The sequence below is a fragment of the Halichoerus grypus genome, chromosome 7 (genome assembly GCF_964656455.1).
Source record: "Halichoerus grypus chromosome 7, mHalGry1.hap1.1, whole genome shotgun sequence".
NCBI lineage: Eukaryota > Metazoa > Chordata > Mammalia > Carnivora > Phocidae > Halichoerus > Halichoerus grypus.
The window spans coordinates 78,690,665-78,710,451 of record NC_135718.1 but is presented as its reverse complement, the minus strand read 5'-3'; the positions used below and the strand labels follow the sequence as shown (position 1 = coordinate 78,710,451).

Here is a 19,787-nt window from a genome sequence, read left to right as displayed (position 1 = left end):
AATCTGAAAACATTCCTGAGGATACATGATGATTGCAGAGAAGGGACAGTCAGTCATAAATTAAGTGCTAAATAATTACATTGAAATAATCACAATGGAAAAATATTCAAATTTTTCCCAATTTTAACAGCTAGAAATTTTATAGCAATGTGATATAAGGTTAAATATATATTCAATATATTAAAATATATACCAAATATTATATTTAACTATAATGTTGTATGGGAAAATCAAAAGTAAGTTTGCCTAGGAACTATGCAAGCTTTGAGTGTACATATGCATATTAATAGTTAACTTATTAGACAAGGTGAGACTGAAGCTTTTTGTGTAATGGAGTAATGATCACATACAATTTAGAGAAATGAATGTACTAAGAGTTGCAATTTTATGGAGTAGGAAGAGACATGTCATTGGTACTATTTCAAAAGCTACGACAGTCAGGAAGAAACAGGAAGAAATAGGGCTTGAGAAAGGGCAGGAATAGAAAGTAGGATAAAGCTCCACACAGGGCTATGGGGGATGAATTCAAAACACCCAGGAAATGGTTGGATGTTGGAGTGAGCAAGAGTCATTAGTTTTCAATATGGGAGACTGGAGACAGTCAGAGAAGCCAGGAAAGGAAACCTATTTAGAGGGAAAGGTGATGACCTGAGCTTTACATTTGATTGTTCATCTATTCTAGAAATACTTGTGAATATCTGTGATGTGCAAGGAATTTTGCTGGGCTTGGGAATATACCGATTAATAAGATATCATCCTAGCTCTTGAAGCATCTAGACCAAATAACTAAAATACAATACTGAGTTTAAACCACTATTACAGGGGCAGTTGAATGCAGCACAAAATCTATTACAATGTGAAATCTGACTTTGCAGTAAAGAATCATTCCATTAAAAATGTCTCCTGATATGGAAGGGCCTAGAAGCAGAGACCTATTTGGGTCTCTCACTTTCCTCAAGACAGGACTGAAGATAAAGAATCTTATATGTAAGATCACCCCATTCCTTTGGATACTCAGGTCTGTTTCTTCTAATTACATCAACACCAGTGTGAGATAGTTGAATATGACCAGGATTCTCTCTTTCGGTGTATTCCATCTAACATGTTGGATACAGGCTCCCGCTCTTAAAAAGTAGGGCAGATATATGAAACTAGGAACAAGTGACAACCAGGAAGCACAACTTTGTCCAGCAGACTTCAGTGATCTCAGAACCACTGAAGCACTCACAAAATGGCGAGCTGCCGTGAAAGGGAATTCTTGAGGGAATGCTTCATATTACTTCTTTTCTTTATAAAAATAGAAGCTTATAATAGTCTTACACAGAAGAAGCTACAAACGCTTCCTCACAACACCTTGTCCCATCGATAAGAAATACCTCAATCCATCAAGCGTTCACTGAGAGCCATCTTTGTCTCGTGCGTGCGCAAGCAATACGGAAAAGTGAGTCACGCGTGTAGCTCTACACACAGCCTTTTTCTTCAACATCTGGATCTGTTCGCAAACTGTCCAAAACTTGCATCAGAGAAAAGCCTCTCCAATAATTCTTGAGGACAAATTTTAAGAAGTGCATGACTTGAGAAATCTCAGTACTGCCCCTGCTATCCCTGCCAGTTCCCAGCTCTTTAGCAGGTCAAAAAGCTGCTTCACAGGTACCTATGGGGAGCAACACAGTAGCCTCTACAACACAGTAGCCTCCTTGATTCTCTTCCTTAAATAGGGCCCCACTTTTAAGCCTCTCTTCTCCTTCAATGAAAACTTACCCATCGTGTGGCTGCTCTAAGGAGTAAACCATTTAGCTGGCTGGGGGCCAGAAAGACCTGACGAGGCTACCCATGCCACAGTGTTAACAATCGATAAGATTTCCTTATTGGTGTCCTTCCACCTTCATTTTGCTGCGCTAAGATGTAGACATTATATTCCACCCATTAGTAACCTAAAAGGTCTTAGAATTATATAATATGTAACTTAAAACATATTATCACATAAAAGTATCACATAATTCTCTGTCACAGTGACTGCATCACATAATTTATAACCAGTATGTCAGTGGCCAGTGGCCAGTTTGTTCCTGTCAAACCCGTTGCATATTATATGCAATTTTCCAACAAAACCACTCAGGAAAACTCAACTGACACACAAACATGAACTCATGAAGAGGCAAGATACATATAAGTGAGACAGTCTGTGAGCAAAACAGCAAATCGACTAACACTCAAGAGCCCAGGGCTCAACCACACTTGGTTGTCTTCATATCTTCTTATGTTGCTTCTTCTTTGCTCTCTGTGACAGGTGCTGGATGGTTCCCCCATTGAAGTGACCCTAGCCAAACCAGTGGACAAAGACAGTTACGTTAGGTACACCCGAGGCACGGGTGGAAGGGGCACCATGCTGCAAGGAGAGTACACCTACTCTTTGGGCCATGTTTATGATCCCACCACAACCTACCTTGGAGCTCCTGTCTTCTATGCTCCTCAAGCCTATACAGCAATCCCCAGCCTTCATTTCCCAGCCACCAAAGGACATCTTGGCAACAGGGCCATTATCCGAGCCCCGTCTGTTAGAGGTAACGCTCATCAGCTCTTGCTCTAGAATAACTCTACAATTTCAAATGATTTGTATTGCAATAGCCTTAGACAAATGGGATGGACCCACTGGGAGAAAAGGACTGGAAAAATCGTTTATGAAAAATCAAGTATTGTTACATCAATAGTTGTCCTTCCATAAAAATCTTTTTTCACATTACAACTGGTTATTGAAAAAATTTGGTCAGAATATAGCACAAATGAGTCTAATGCATACATTTGATCTTTGCCTGGGCCCATAAAACTTGTGCAGACTAAGTAGTTAGCTTCTCCCTTATCATTGGACCACCATATTGCAGTCATATGTGACTCATTAGAAAACCCAAGTGAGGGGTGCCTGGGTGGCTCAGTTGTTAAGCGTCTGCCTTCAGCTCAGGTCATGATCCTAGGGTCCTGGGATCAAGCCCCGCATCAGGCTCCCTGCTCAGCTGGAAGCCTGCTTCTCCCTCTCCCACTTCCCCTGCTTGTGTTCCCTCTCTTGCATGTTTCTCTCTGTCAAATAAATAAACTTAAAAAAAAAAAAGAATGAAAGAAAACCCAAGTGAAAGCAGGATGGTCCAATGGAAACCAGTTATCTCAAATGGCAAAAAACAAGTCAAGGCACATATGTATTTAATGGTATCTCAGTGGCATCATATTCATACATAAATCACAAATTATCATACATATTCTAACAGATATATGAGATACTTTCATCTGACCTCCCCCTAGAAATATGTGCTGTGTCTTCTAAGAAGCCCCACTATTGAGGAAATCAACTTATTTCTCCAGGATATGGAGAACTAAATAGTAAAGTCCAAATAGAAGAAAGACTGACTACCATACAATAAATCTTTCCTATGTAATCCTACAAGAATTCCAAATGTTCACACAGTTCTCTGGGCTCAGTTCAAGCAACACAGACAATAAGGAAAGCATTTTTTAATTTCTATTAAACTAGTTTGTCTCTGCCTAATGGAATCCTTCAAAATAGTACTGCTAGGATAGAATTAATGCCAAAAGAATCCCAGTTCTATTTTTCCAAATATGACACCATTCTGGGCAATTCGGCAACCAACTGTATTTAACTCTGTCCCTGGGTTTTACTTAGAAGCAAAGGGACATGTCCAGGTTACTGTGAAAACAATTATCTTACTGTGTTTTACTATTTTTCAGGAAAACTGAATTGACCATCCTAGAAGTTCTAGTCTTCAACAGCCTTAAAATTTCCATAATCATAATAAAATCACTCTACCCAAAATTATAATGCAAAAGAAATCATCAGGTTTTCCTCCAGGATAATCTATGACAAATTATGTCATTAAAGTATTGTGCATTTATAATCTGAAATCATATTATTAAATAATTTATACATTAAATATAAATTGTCAACCAGTTGTAATGTAGGAAAAAAAACAAGCTCCACTCCAAGGGAAAAAATACCTTATAGCAAGAAAGGAATCAATGAATGATATTCATGGATGAAGGGTAATCAATTTAATTTTTTTTATCACTTTACACCACCAATAGGAAATCAAAGTAGCAACATGGCAAAACAAAAAATCAATAGGAATCTATTAATGAAACTCAATGGAAATTTAAGCCTAACATTGTCTGAACATAAAACAGAAAATAGTGAACCTATAAACATGTTTTCTAAATGTTCAAACGTTTCCCAACTGATCCTTGGGGATGGGATTATTGGGGAAGCTAAAATCCATTTCTGATTTACCGATCAATGATAAGAATGCAAGACTTATTTTAATACATGTGGTCATACCATGCTGGGATGTTTAAATACCTTCCCAACGTTTATTAGTCTATAGAGAAATGTCAACAAAAGGTTAACTGAAGATAGAAATTGCAAATTTTTTCTCTATGTCGAAGTTTTAAAGTTGCTCATGTACTTATCAATAGCTTTGAGAGTATGGCTTTCTTTCACAGATAGTAAAAAAAAAAAAAAAGGACAAAAAAAATAAACAAGACACTTACGGTAAACCCTATGTTATATTGAGTTTCATTACATTAGAATCCTAGAGTTTTCTATGCATCTTGAGGGCAATGATCAATGTGACTTGGGCTAACTTTTCCATTACAGTAAGATTCAGGGTGATCTTCTGGTGGTTTGATTCAGTTTAATGCCTTCTTACGTTCCTAGAAATTTACATGAATGTACCTGTAGGGGCCGCGGGAGTGAGAGGACTGGCCGGCCGTGGCTATTTGGCCTATACAGGCCTGGGTCGTGGATACCAGGTCAAGGGAGACAAGAGAGAAGACAAACTCTATGACCTTTTACCTGGGATGGAGCTCACCCCAATGAATCCTGTCACTTTAAAACCCCAAGGAATTAAACTTGCTCCCCAGGTAGGTAATGTTATTCCAGAGATAGTTTCCTTAAGTTAGGCCAAAGACCATCAACATTTGCCTTTCATCAAATGACCTGACTTGATCCCTACTTGGGCTATTGTTTTGTTTTGTTAAATAGGTAAAGTGGCCAATCAACATAAGTTACTGTGAGAGAATGCTAACTGCTGAGGGCCACTGTTCCATCACAGGCTTTCTTATATTTCCTAAATGATCTGAACTGGAATGCAAAGATCCTGAAAGCCATTAAGAATTATCAACCGATACCTTACATGAAAATAAAAGGAAGCAAAGACTCAAAATAAACGCCTACTGTGTAGGAGCTGGGAATGAATAGGCCACTTAGGACATCTTTTATTGGAAACACTGGGTATGAGAGAAAACACCATACCATCCATGGTGATATCATGGACTTGTATTAATGATAAGATGCCATCTATCATATCCAATTAGGTCTCCCACGATGATTATGCTTGGGGAAGGGCATGATGGTGAAATTTTAATGCTTTCATTCCACAGCTCCAAGTTTCCATATTTCTGCATGAGGCTGTGGTTTTTATTATTGGAAAATTAGAAGTTATAAAAGCTGTTCCAGGATGGAAAGTGAATAACAGGGGTAAAAATAAAACAAAACAGGATCTATGTGAACCCTGAGCCTATTCCCTGTGGGTGTGCAGTGCATGCCAGGCTTTCTGTAGAGACACTGGCTGAAGAAGCCATACCCAGTTGTTCAGAGATATAGTTTGTGGACCCTTGAGTAAACATCCCTACTCCAGGTCCAAAGGTATAAGCCCCAAATGTATGGAAGTAGCCTTATGATTTCTAAAAGCTCATCATGAGTATTATTTTTGTAGGATCAATGGCTGTCTTATACATACCAATTAGCTCATCTAAGGTTTCTGCTAACCCTACCCAGGCAATTAAAAATAAGGATGCCTAGCAGAGTGGTACACAGCATTCATTTGTTTGTTCAAAAGCCATTTATTGGGCATCCACCATACACCTAGTACTGTGTCAGGTGCTGGGCATGGAAAAGGGAATATAATGCAGTCCTTGCCATCAAAAATCATATGGCAATCCAGTGAGAGGATACGGACACATCAACAGGCCATTATTGCAAATTCTACTAAGTGTCATCGTAAAGCTTTGCTCAGAAAACACAAAAGCTTGTCATCCAGTCAATCTTGGGTTAAAATCCAAAATAAGGAACCTCATTAAGGACCTGGAATACTTAGAAATCTTTAAAGAAAATAAAAAATAATAATCATTATAAATTCCATATAATAGTTCTAAGAGCTGCCACAGTGTGATGAATAATCTCTGCTTCTTATATTAAACCCAGGTTAGAAATTGGTCGTGGTTTATAGAGATATATAAGGAACTACCTCTCCAAACTAATGAAAGTTCTTTATTTAGTCTCTGAATCTCTACAAGGTCGGCTTAGAAATTGAAGGCTATGCCAACCCAAACCAATGTAGATGGAGCCTGAACAGCCCCATGGTGGGGTCGTGGGCATCCGACAAGAGCAGGGAAACAAGGCGTGCCCAGCAGAGTCTGGAGTTAGAGTCCGCACTCTTGGAGCTTGTGTTTGCACAATGAGAATGTCTGCCAGCTATAGGAGTCTACTGGTGCCCAGGAACCTTCGGGAATGCTTTGTAGACGACAAGAGATGCTACACAGCCAAGAGCAGTAACAAGCAAAGTCAGTAGAAGAAATAGGAGCAATCCACAGACTTAATACACTGGAAAAGGCCCTGCAATTGCAGCTGGATTCGTGTCAGAACCAATGAGATAAGAAGCTCCATGGAGTCAGCCCAGGGCACTGTTCTGTCCCCAAGTCTTGTTCTTTTCAGACTTAGACCCTGTTTTGCACGGTTTCCTGAATCTGCTGACTCATGGGAGCATCGGGGCAGGTGGGCCACTGAAAATGGCTTTGGGATGAAAAAAAAAATTGGGTGCTTTTAGACAAGATTCAGTTTGGAGTAGTGATAAAGGCAGAAAAAAGCATGCAGGGAGATTCTGAAACTCAGATCTTTGTAAAAACAGCCAGGAGTGGTATTTTGCCAAACAAAGACACTACAGCTGTCAACATCCATCTATTAATGCTCATCAGTAACTAGTAACCATTAAACTGTTTAACTCGATTTTTTATGAAAATGTGAAGTTAAAACCCTATGACAAACGACATGAAGTTAAGAATATATTCTTAGGTTATTTTCTCTAAACCATTATAAACAGAAGGATTGACGGTAGTCATGAGGGAGTCCAGCCACACAGTGCTGAAAAGTCCAGTTTTTTAATGGAATAAATATATCAAACAAATCATAAAATTAAACTACTGGTAAAAAAGTTACAGCTAATGGACTAAACTAAAAACATATTCGAATAAATGGTGTGAAAATGATTTTTATGAATTAGTCGATATAACATTTTAAATGGAGTTCAAGTTGAGTTCATCTTAAATTTTATGAGTCATTAAACCATATGGCATTTTATATTTTCTTACATTAGCTTAAGCACTGAAGATTAGAGTTTTAAATCCTGAAAGCTGGAGAAATAATGCAAATGTGACATTTGAAACAGAAATCACTTATTTTTTTTTTTTTTACTCCTGTAGATACTAGAAGAAATTTGTCAGAAAAACAACTGGGGACAACCAGTGTATCAGCTGCACTCAGCCATTGGACAAGATCAAAGACAACTATTCTTATACAAAATAACCATTCCTGCCCTGGCCAGCCAGAATCCTGCAATGTGGGTAACATCTCCAAATTCCTAATCTTTTAAGCTTTTTAGAATAAGAGTCTCTTGTAAATCAAGTCTCTTGTAAAATCAATATTTTATCACTATCCAAATAAGAGAAACTTGCATCTACTACTTGCTCATTTTTCATTAAACGCAAACGTTGAGATGTGTAGTGGGGATGTACATGCCAAGTGGGAGACTGGCATCTCAGAGGCCCCGAATTTCACACAGACAATGAAGATGGTGTAGTATAATCAACCAATAAAAAACTACAGACATAAAATGGAACAGGAATCAGATCTATAGCCCATTATTTTATCTGTGTAGTATTTAGGTTGAACCATATGAAATTGCCATTTTGTATGTGACAACACCATGCCCAGTCACTTATATTTTGGATCAAAGATCCTCTCTATTGGTGGGTATCACCACCTCAAGCCTGCATTTCTACATATTTTAGGAACCATCCTGTCTCACCTGCACCTCAGAAAAGCCGTGTGATGAGTTACAGGTGTGCTCCAGGCACGTCCTATCAACCACCGCTGTCCTGGGCCAGGTCACAAACATCCCTATGTGCATATACCTGTAGGAGTCTTCAATGCAAAGAGAACGAAGACCACACACACAAAATTCCATCATCTGCTCATCTCAGCCCACGAACAGCGACTTGGGTTTTCTCCCATCTCGGCTCCTCAAATGTAATGACTGAATATGCCTTGCAGCCACCCCTTCACGCCTCCGAAGCTAAGTGCCTACGTGGATGAAGCAAAGACCTACGCGGCCGAGTACACCCTGCAGACGCTGGGCATTCCCACCGACGGGGCCGATGCTCCCACCACGGCAACTGCCGCCACTGCCTTCCCAGGTAGGGAAAATGGCACCAGAAATGGCACCTGCCCCGGGTGTTTGAGAAACACCCCCTTGGTACCATGAACTCTGCGAGCGTTTTTAAAGTCCACCCACAATAAATCCAATTTACACCATCTGTGACCAAAAACACTGGGAAGATGCGTGAACCATCAAGGTTCCCCGAGGAGCGGAAGTGGTGTCTAGTCTCAGCTTGGCTTCAGCAGCTGCATGACCTTGAAAGAGCCAGTCTCTGCGTCAGGTTGGGTGGGGTTTTTACTTTTTAGGTAAGAAAGTTTGGAACTACCTATTAATAGTTGTTTATCTGCGTGCCAGGTGTTCCCCTAAATGCTCAGCGTGCTTTATATTATGCCAGCAGTGTTCATGATGCCGCAAGAGGTAGGTTGTAGCATAAGGCTCCAGTTGAAGGAACCAAGGACAGGAATGATTAAGGAATTTGGCCAAGGTCAATGGCTTTTAAGGAATCCTTGGACTCCCTGCACAACCCCAATCTTCGACTCAACTTGACTTTTATTGCTTTGCTTTCTGAAAGAAATGTGTAGGTCACATTTTTCTTAAGTTGCTTTAAATCAAAAACTCTGTGTGTGAGAGAGACAGAGAGAGAGAGGGGGAACCGTTCAATATTTAAGATAATCAGCTCTCGTTTATGTGTTCTATAATTTGGGACTGGAGCATACATGGTTTGCTCAGAATAAAGCCTATCTGCAGATCGCCTTCACGGTCCCATTTAAAAGACTTTTCCCCATTTGTTATGTACCTACAAAAAAAGCTAATAATTTAAAAAAATGAACCCTCTAGAGATTAAAAGTGACCAGGCAAGAAATTTGTTTTGGAAATCTTTCCTTAACAGTTATTCTGAATAACCCCATTCTTTTTTAGCAAGCAAAGTTCATTTCTTTTGAAGACATTGGTCACTCCGATGTGTCATTGTGTCAACGTACCTCCCTTAAGACCAGTCCAGAGATCTGACTGGACCCAGACACAAGGCGTTTCTATCAATCCATTCAGTCATGCACTGGTCACGTTCAGGCGTGAGAACTGCTGTATTCCTCCCATCCATAACACCTGGGCTCACTCTCGTTTTCTGTTGTTTCCCAAAAACGGCAAATATGTTTTCCATCCTGGCAGCTAACCACGCTTCACACACGAACACGACCTCAATTCCAGCTTTGTTCTGTAGAACGTGGGGAGGATGGGTCGTGCGCCCCTGCGAGGTTACCACGGCCCCAGCTGCCGCCACCAGAGGGCAGGTCCCCTGGGCTGTGCTGGGGCCACCAACCCTGGGCTCGCTTTCCACAGAATGGGGTGTTGACATGTCTGTCTACTGGGGACCTGTGCCTGGGTTTCTCAGTTCTTGGAGAAAGGTGAGCCCCTGTCTCACGGAAAGCTGCACCCCAAAGACAGCTAACTAATGTACTATAAAAATAAATGAGCCCCTGTCAGAATGTTACAGTTTGCTTGCACATTGGAAAGGATTCGTTTTCACCTCAGAATGTTTGACATTTTCCTCCCTTCTGTTTGCTCCTGCAAGAAGTAAAAAATATTTAGGGCATGGGAGTTGTCTTGGGAATGCCTAAGAGTTTGAGAGCCTCTCTTATAACTTTGCTGTGGAGTCAAGCAAAGGATAATAGACTCCAAGGGAAGAATCTGTTTAAAATCCAAATACTCTTGCACTTAAGAAAGTACCTCTGAAACAAATAATACACTGTTAAAAAAAAAAGAGAGAGAAGAAGAAGAAGATAGCAGGAGGGGAAGAATGAAGGGGGGGAAATCGGAGGGGGAGACAAACCATGAGAGACCATGGACTCTCAGAAACAAACTGAGGGTTCTAGAGGGGAGGGGGGTGGGAGGATGGGTTAGCCTGGTGATGGGTATTAAAGAGGGCACGTTCTGCATGGAGCACTGGGTGTTATATGCAAACAATGAATCATGGAACACTACATCAAAAACTAATGATGTAGTGTATGGTGATTAACATAACATAATAAAATAAAATTAAAAAAAAAAAGTAGCCAAATTGAAAAAGAAAATTCAAAATCCCCAAGGATAAAATCTATATGACACACGCACATATGCACACACTCTCACGCATGTGTATTTCTTACTCACTTATTTAGAAATACTATTTCCAAAATCATAATTGGTAACACATTTCTCACATCCTTGGAAAACATACCAAACTTCAGTAGTGCATTAGTCAGCATTACTGGCCAAAGTGCCCAAGCCAAGGAGTGGATTTAATTTTTTAAAAAATAGTCCAGCCAGCTTCCTGCGTCCGCTTCCTGAGAAGCCACCAGAAAGAAATCAGTGTGTCTGGGTTTGGGATGACTGCCACAGCACATAAACCAAATGGACTGTTTTGTTGTTGTTGTTTTTTAAATCAGGTCCCTGTTTGTTGCTTAAGTAAAATTTTCCCCTTTTTCTTGTCATCTTCACACTTTTTTGGATCATCTCAGAAATAGCTTAATTTTGATCTAAAACATTAACAGGGAAACATTGCTTTTGTACGATAGCGGTTATGCCCTTTTCTCTAAAAGTGAATGTCAATCAGCCAGACATGATACTAATGTGACCGCACATGATGGTCTCCGTACCATGCAAAGCCCTGGGCTTCTGAAGGTGAGGACGAGCATCATCCGAATACACCGGACAGCTTGGTGGTGAAGCAAGAGGTCTTTGCCCTTCATGGTTAGGTCTAAATGTAAACAGGCCAGGTATTTGCTTTTATGGCGCTATGTAGAAATGTAATAAAACTTTCCAAATTTTTCCTACTGGTCTACCCACTCCCTATATGTCTTCGGTAAAAGCAATGGTTTTTAACATTTCATTTAGGTGGGGGGCATGGGTACAGAAGCAGACCTGCAGAGCCCCACCCCTCAGCCCTGCCAACCCATCAGTCACCTCCCCTCCCTTATAAGCTCTGAGAGCCTCTGAAAAAGTTCTAAATCTCAAACTTTAATTACCTCGGCATCCTGTTAAGTTTCCATTTCTTGGACTGTCTCCCCAGTGTTTCCAGTTTTCTAAGCATGAAGTCGTTCTGGCACATGCGGCTGACCTCACTTTGAGGCACGCTGTGCCCTAATCAATGAGTCTAGATATTAGGTCCCCTGAGTTCATTTTTTTTTAATGTGCATATTAACTTTTGGCTTTAAGCGAGGTTAACTTTTCATCTTCCTAAGAGAAGACAATAAAGCAAGAGGGAGCAAATGTGAATGGCTTTTGATGAAGTTTTCTCTGCCTCTCCTCCAGGATATGCTGTCCCCAGTGCAACAGCACCCGTGTCCACAGCCCAGCTCAAACAAGCGGTGACCCTCGGACAGGATTTAGCAGCATATACAACGTATGAGGTCTACCCCACTTTTGCAGTGACTGCCCGAGGGGATGGATATGGAGCCTTCTGAAGATATCTTTCTTTTAAGTTAAGACACATGAAACTCTCTCTAGAAGAAATAAACCTCTCATTCAGTTTCCTTACGATCACAAGTCCTACTTTTCCTAAAGAGATGCCTTTCTTGAGACTGCACAGCTTATATTAATGGTAGAATCAGGATACGAGGATGAATTCCCAGTGAAATCAAATGTCGAGAAGGCTTTTGTCTGCCAGAAAACTTAAGAGCCATTGCCCCCAAAAGCTGGTTCTCCCAGGTTCCTGAGTGACTTGGGCAAGCGTTACACACCCCGATGATGTGGAGAGAGCTCTCTTAACCAGCAAGTGTTCAGGGCTGAGCAGACCTGGCCAATTAGGGGCAACAAAGGGAGGCAAGTAAACTCCAGTCTTAACCGCAGCTCACAGCTGCTTTTGTGATACACAACATTGCAAACAGGCAGTGGGAGGGTGCGAGGATGCTTTTATAGAAATGTTTTCCCTGTTGCCCACCACATGGAGTATGTTCTGAGGCCCGAGCCTGTGAAAGACAGCCCAAGGTTTGATGGGGCCAACATCGCTTCTGTCTGAAAATTCTACCGAATCAATCTGTCCTAGGTCACCATTTCCCTGCCCCCTATAGCCCTCGGGGACCGCCTGGAAATCAATGGGATGTGTTGCGGATAAGGATAAAATGAATCCAGGCCCACTGTTTATTTAACTTATCAGCCTGCACCTCTTCCTCCCTGGAGCCGCCATCCTTCCCAAGGGTCCCCCAACACAATAATCACCCCAACTTAAAATGGCTTCTTCTCATTTTAAACATTTTGACTTGTCCACCTGGATTTATTTTCGTATCAGTCTCATTTTCCTCATGTCAAATACCATAAAAAAGTACATCCAATCTATAGAATATCACATAGGATGCTTTCTCCTATTCAGCAAATGGGCTGAAAAGTCATTTCAAACAGAGGAGTGAAGGTCTACTCTCATTTCTTGGGTGTTTTTACAGCACCTAGACCACCATCCAGCATTCAGAGACAGTTCTATTAATGTGGGGTCAGCCTTGGACTGTCTAACCCACTTATAGTCAAGCTGCCAAGAAATCTTCTACCTTGCCTTCCTTCTACTTTCAACAAATATCAGACAGTTTTACCATATCAAGCCCTTTGGTCTTGAAGTGGTCACAGAAAACCTTACACCCCCCCATTGCTGATTAGAAGCAGATTCTTAAACACCCAGCAAGGGTGTTAGTGACCAAAGTTCCCTAGGGCTTTAGGCCTCTCTCCAGGAACATCTCATGAGGATGTAGGAGCTACAAAACCTGGGATGGAGGGAGCAGAAGGCACTACTTTCTTGCCATACTTGTAAATGACAGCTTTTTGTTCAAAACAGAAATAATCGAGGTCTGAACTTCAAATACCAATCACTACTGCTTCTGTCTCATTAGTGGTTTAAGACATACAGCACCAGAATTTCCAGCTAAAAAAAATCCCTGGCACAATTCTACAGGACTCAAAGGAAAACATAAATACAAAGACAGAAAAATTTGTCAACTCTTGATTGGAATCCTGTGATCCAACATCAGCCCAGATTCCAGTCAAAATCAGCTAAATTCCAGTAGCAATTAAAAGTCCTTATAACCTTTCAGTTCTGTTAACTCCAATCAGACATCAAAGGTCTCAAGGCTACAGGTCACACTCTGAAAGTCTGGGTGCTTTTGGCTTTACGTGTTGTTCCTCATATGCCCTAGGCTAGTGGTTCCCAAACTTGCTGCACTTTAGGAACACCTGAAGTGCTTTTCAGACCACCAATGCCAAGATGGCGCCGGATCCCCATTTACATTAGAATATCATGGGGAGAAGCCTGGCCTCAGCATTTAAAGATCTTAGGTGATTTCAATGTGCAGCTAACTTTGGGAATGGCTATAGTCTTTCTATTTCAACCCTACCCCCTAATGTTTTCCTTATTTATTTCACTTTCATTAAGTAGAAAAATGCAAGAAAAAATTTGTCTAAGTTAAAACAGATAGCCAAATAATATTTTTATAAGTATTCAGCTCATAAAAAGTACGAATTTAAATATAATTCATATTGGCTTCAAACTAACTCTTGGACCAAACTAATTTTAAAAATGAGAAAGTGAAAAATTCCTCCATCAGCAATTCTTAGGTCCAAATCGACATTCCCCTACAGACCTGTTTTTATACTCAAAAAGAGTAATGACATCGGGGCAGGCAAGTTCCTACTTAGTCCAAAAAAGCATTCCAAATTCCAAGAGCAAAAGTTTTCATGTTCTTTAAAATCTTTGAAAATAGAAAACAGTGCTCTGGATGTCTAGCCAATGCCAAATAGAAGGTCTGATCCAGAAGAGTCTTAAATGTAATCAGAATGAACAGTTAGTATAGGAATCTGTTATGAGAAAAATCTTTATTCCAGATTAAATCATTATGATTTTCTTTAAAGGCTAAGAACAGAAACCTAAATATACAAAAGCATCGCAGTATCAAGAAAACTGCCCTGGGAGCACCGTCTCCTTACTTGCCTAAGGAAACACAAGCATTTGTACATTTACTTCCTAAGGACTGATTTTATTCAAGTGAGTAGATGTGGTTTGACTTTTTACTGAAGTTTTACTTCACTCTAGTAAAATCTAGAGAATACTTTGAATTCCATTAGAACATATTCATAGAAAGTATCAATGTGTCTACTGTGCCATCTGTATTTACTTTGACCAAATTAAGTACTATAGGGCAACTACACAGCCCTATAAACTCATGATACAGCTATAATGAGTTTGAAACTTTAAACACTGGGATTTTAAAAAAGTATGTGTAGAACCAAAGGTTTATTTTGCATGATGTTTGTATTTTTAGACTTCGGAAATTAGCACCTATTTAATACCTATTATATCTTGTGCATCAGTATCTATTTTTTTGTTATTTCTTACTTCATTGTTTCCTAGAAAAAAACTCTTTATATGAAGAGGAAATTAAGATGAGTCAACCAACCAAAAATAAAAAAAAATAAAATGAGTCAACCAACCAAAAATAAAAAAAATAAAATGAGTCAACCAACCAAGTGATAACAGAATACCCAAACAAATAATTTAGAAGCATCTAGTAAGTAAGAACTGAGTTTTTAAATTTTGGTAATTAATAGCTTAGTGAAAATTAAAATCAACCACTGTTACTTAAGAGGAAATGGAGCAGCAGTGAGATTGGACATCTATTTTCTTACTTGTAAAAATGCTGCCTATTCTCACCCCATTACTGTAGCTAGAAGACCATCTTTAACTGCAACAAGATAACCATTCTCCTACATAGCTAGGTTTCTTCTCCTACTCCTGCCCAATCCTGGTATCAGGCCAAACCACACTGTGTTTGGATAAAAACACCCAAAATGCTGCTAGAAAGCTACCTCGTGTTAAGAAAATACTGACTTCAAAACATATCTAACAAACCATAGTTCCTTAACTTTTTAATGGTGGATGGAAATCACAGTAACTATGTATTGATAATAGTTACTCAGGAAATTAGTTTTAGTTTTACTTAAAATTAAAAAAAAAAACACACACACACATTCCTCAAATCACATAGATTAGCTTTTCATAAATACTGTCTCAATATAATTTTCAACTGATGCTCATTTTCACTATATTTTTCAATGACTGTTTTATAGTTCTGCCTTGGACAACTGGGTCACAATTTGAATCCATGGGGCACTGGGGGATTCTCCAGGGTGCCTTTTCAAGAATGTGGGTTAGTAAAGAAAGTTAGTATTTTGAGTAGATTGTCTTTCCAAAGCTACAAAGTTGGATAAAATGTATTACTGCTGTGTGACTCCAGGTCTATCTAAGATTTCCCAAAAGTAACTTACAATTAAAAGTGAACAAAGTGTTCCAGCATTCACATGAGGCTATGATCACTTATCCCCTCCTTGCATTCATACAGAAAATCCCAGGAGATGAAATGTACCTACAACTTAACCTGGAGACTTGGTACTTTTTATATCTTGTGGATACATTTTTACCTATTGTAGATACATCTGTCCAAGATGAAACTAGTTTTCAAATGTGACACCCTAAGTGAACTTTGTGATAAATACTTTTAAAAGAAAATATTAGTAGCATAATTTAGGAATTTTAATGTACTTATTAGAAGACAGAGAAACTAAGCAACCAATATTCCTACCTGATGTGTAATAGTTACGTGTTTAATTGACCTGATCATCAAATTTGATGCTGAGATTTTACTTCATTCTAGTGATGTCTTGAAAATGCTTCAAGCTTTTCAAGAACATAGCCAAAGAAAATGTAATGTGTCCACCAGGATATATATATTTATATTTGCCAACGTTAGAACAAAGTAAAGCAAGCCCTGCTATAATGAGTAAAACCATTAGAAAAATGAGATTTTCTGACCCCCATGCCCTATCACTTTACTTATGGAGTAAAACATTTTTTAAAAATTTCAGTCAATAAAAACATGGATACAGAATATTCTATTGTTCCCAAAATGTCCATTTTAAAAGCCACCTTTTTCTTACAGTGTTTATACAGAAAGTAAAATGTGTGAGTTTAATAGGGACAGCAGTGCATACCTTGAACACATAGGTTCATTTATGGGAGAATGCCAACTTTTTGCATCCCCAGGTCACCTCAGTTTTGTAGAAAAGTTAAAAGAAAACGTTAAACTTCAGCTAATAGTGAAGAGAAATTAGTAACCAATATAGAAGTGAAAAATAATTCACTTATTTTTCTGGAAACGAGAAGCTTCCATTCATTCAAACGTGCCTGGAATGAAATCTAGAACACTTCCGCATCTCCCTACCTCACTTTTCTCCTATTGAATATGCCTTGTTTTCTCTTCACCTATGTTCCTTTGTCTAAGGGGAGGGGAGATGCCAAGAAACAGTGCTTTAAAGAGAGTAAGCTGCCAGCAGGAAATTCTTGGAACCTGAAGAATGTTAACCCCACCCAGTGTTTAGCAACGTCTCTGGGGTGACGGTAGGTCCTGGCTTGCTGGGATAGCCCTGGCTTATGTCTGTGGTCCCACCGTAACCATGTTAACAATAGCTCTTCGTACTCACAACTGTGTCCCAATTCAGACAACATACAGTGACCCCATCTGTATGTCTCCTTTTTTTTTCTTTTCTTTTTTTAAAATCTTGTAGAATTTGCTTTATCCTCTCCAGAGAAGGTACACCTTAAACAAAAGGGCCTAACACCATCTTTCTGACTGGGATGGGAGCCTCATGAACAGAGAGGAACTTGTCATCTTCTCCTGCGTGGTTACCCTCAAGCCACTCTCCGTCCAGTGACCCCACACCCAACCCCTTTCTGGTCCCATTGTCCTTCACAGCCCCTGGGCTTGGCGTCCCGAGCGTGCAACCCCTGGACCAGACTGGACAGGGGACAAGATGAAAGGGCATTAGTAGGGTCTCAGAGGATTTGCTGGTTCCTTTCTTTCTTAAACGAAGCCCCTCACATGGCAAACCAGAAAGGACTTCCAATGTAAACCTTCATCTTACAGGACCCATTGCCTTTTTCCCGTCCATGTTTTACAGGTTTGCTTAAACACCTGCATCTCACTTCGCTGTTATGGCTGCTCATGAACTATTCTTTACCAAAAATCCTCATATAATCTCATATAAAGTTTAAATAGTTCTTAATGGAAAATAATATCGACAGATAGTTTCCTTTTTTATAGAACTTCTTTTTTACTCTTTCATTAATTCTTAATCTTAGTGAAGAAAATAAATTATAATCTCTACTGCTATAAACCCACAAGCCTCTCCTTCGTAGAATGTATGATCAATCTGTATTTACCATGCACCTTCTCTTATGCCAGAAACTATGAACATTTGTGTGTGTGTGTCTCTATGTGAGCATGTAATTCCACAGTAGAGTTCACAGTCTAGTGATCCATTCTGCATTTTTATAAACTGAATATAATTACACTTAAGTTCACCAGTACCAGTTGGTAGTTTGTTTCACTTAGTTGGAATCCCCACAGTTAAACCAACTCTGTTCTAAATTTTAAGTTTCAACTATTATTGCCAAATACTAGGCGGGCACAGTAAGCCTTTTTAAAGATTCATACAACTCTTCACCTATAATTATTGCTATTCAAGTAAGATGAGTTTTCAAATATGTTCCCCAGAAGAAATATAAAAGACAGTGAAAAAAATAAAAAAGAAGAAACAATTTTCATTAGAGGTCCAGAAGCTTTAAAATATGCTTTAAAAGGTGGAATTGACAAGTTCGCATACTGATTTATGACATTAAAGAGCAGGTATGCTTTGTTACTCACTTGAAAACATTTTGGTTGTTAACTATTTCTGTTTTCTAAATATACCCGTGTTTATAAAATTCGAAAATCTTTTTAACAAGCGTTATCTATACCTATATGTTTTGCAATAAATAACTTGCAATGAGGTATACATGTTTTTTTCAAATGTACATTTTATTTTGAAATTTGGTACATTCTACTGTAATTCCTAAGAGATTTAGGGGATCTGAGGAGAAGAGCCACAGATAAGTGTATTTAAAATCAATCCATCATTGTCACTGGTTTAAATGTTTCATATAATTATTAGTATTTTTGTTTCTATTCCTTCACGAGTTCTTTTTTTTTTTTTTTCCTACTTTTCTGGCTGCAACAGAGCCAGACATCATTATCCCCTATCAATGAAAAAAATGCTGTCAGCAAACTGTGTTTCTGGTTTCCAGGTGTTAAACCATCTCTTGCTTCTTCTCCTTGTTGTTATTAATGACTTTATTTATGTGAAGTTAGTTAGCTGAGGTACCAAAAAAGAGAGAGAGATTAAAAACAGTATTAAAGAATGTGCATAAGGCACTTATTTTTGTACTTTGAGTACAGTATTTTATAGAACTGTGATCTATCTAAATATACCGAGTAAAATTACAACATCCGTTCATTGGGAAAACGATCATGAGTTTGGAAGAGATAAATATAATGGTACCACAGGATCATAAATCACGTAAAATGAGAAGTAATGCAGTATTGTGATGACTAGTGTAATTTCAAAATGACAACATGGTTTCAATTGAATTTTCAAGTAACATTATAAAGTTTTAAAAAGTACCAACATGAGCTGCTGATTTCTTTTTTTCTCTCCCGAATGCCACAGTTTTACTCTTTTTTTTAGTAAATACCTCAATATTAATGACTATAATTGCAGGTATCCTTTTGGTGATTTCTTTACATTCGCATCTTTTATGAAAGTTCCCTCTGGTGCATCTTCTGAGAGTAAATGTGACGTTTAATAATTAGGTGCATTATTTTCCAATCAATAAAGAAAACAAGAGAAATACCCAGAGACTACACATAATGAGAAAGCGTGCCTCCAGAAAGGTCAGTGAGCACTGAGGCCAACATTTGCCCATCCCTAATGGACAAGACCAGAGGTCCGAAACCATCCCTCAAAGGCCAGAACCAGCTGCCTGTGCTTTGTTGGTCCTTGAGCTAAGAATGGTTGTGAGCTTTTCAAAGGACTGAGCCAAGACATTTTTTACATTTTAAAAGGCATTTAAACATAAAGGAAAAAGCTGTGACAAGACCATGGACAGCCCACAAAGCCGAAAATATTTACCATTTGGCCCTTTACAACAAGTCCACCAACCCTGCACTAGGCCAACACCCCCTATTTTGGCCTCTGTTACAGGTGGCCCCCGCTTCTAAGTACTAAGTTTCGACTTCCCTAGGATTGGGGTCGGCTGCCAATGACCCTACCCAAAATGGCAGTGGTTTACATCAGATAACAATTTACCATCCCCCGCCCCAGAAGTCCCAACAGCTAGTACGATGCTGGTATAATGCTTCACGGTGTCAGGAACCGGTCTTTCTTCTTGTCCTCCTTACT

At 39.3% G+C, this 19,787-nt stretch overlaps 1 protein-coding gene across 4 annotated transcripts in view; it reads left to right on the top strand.

Moving 5' to 3' along the window:
- A1CF (APOBEC1 complementation factor) overlaps window positions 1–19,043 on the top strand; it is an 80,078-nt gene extending 61,035 nt beyond the window's left edge. The window contains exons 8-13 of one of the 4 annotated variants that reach the window (XR_004926907.2): window positions 2,291–2,564; window positions 4,721–4,926; window positions 7,543–7,679; window positions 8,393–8,535; window positions 11,787–14,499; window positions 14,866–19,042. Coding sequence is in view for 3 of the 4 variants with exons in the window: in XM_078077806.1 (XP_077933932.1) it covers window positions 2,291–2,564; window positions 4,721–4,926; window positions 7,543–7,679; window positions 8,393–8,535; window positions 11,787–11,938 (912 nt within the window). In the remaining variant the exon portion in view is untranslated. Of the gene's footprint in view, window positions 1–2,290; window positions 2,565–4,720; window positions 4,927–7,542; window positions 7,680–8,392; window positions 8,536–11,786 lie in introns of all 4 variants that reach the window. The other 3 variants (XM_078077806.1, XM_036123411.2, XM_036123410.2) reach the window with 3 other exon arrangements.
- The last annotated feature ends 744 nt before the right edge of the window (window positions 19,044–19,787 follow it).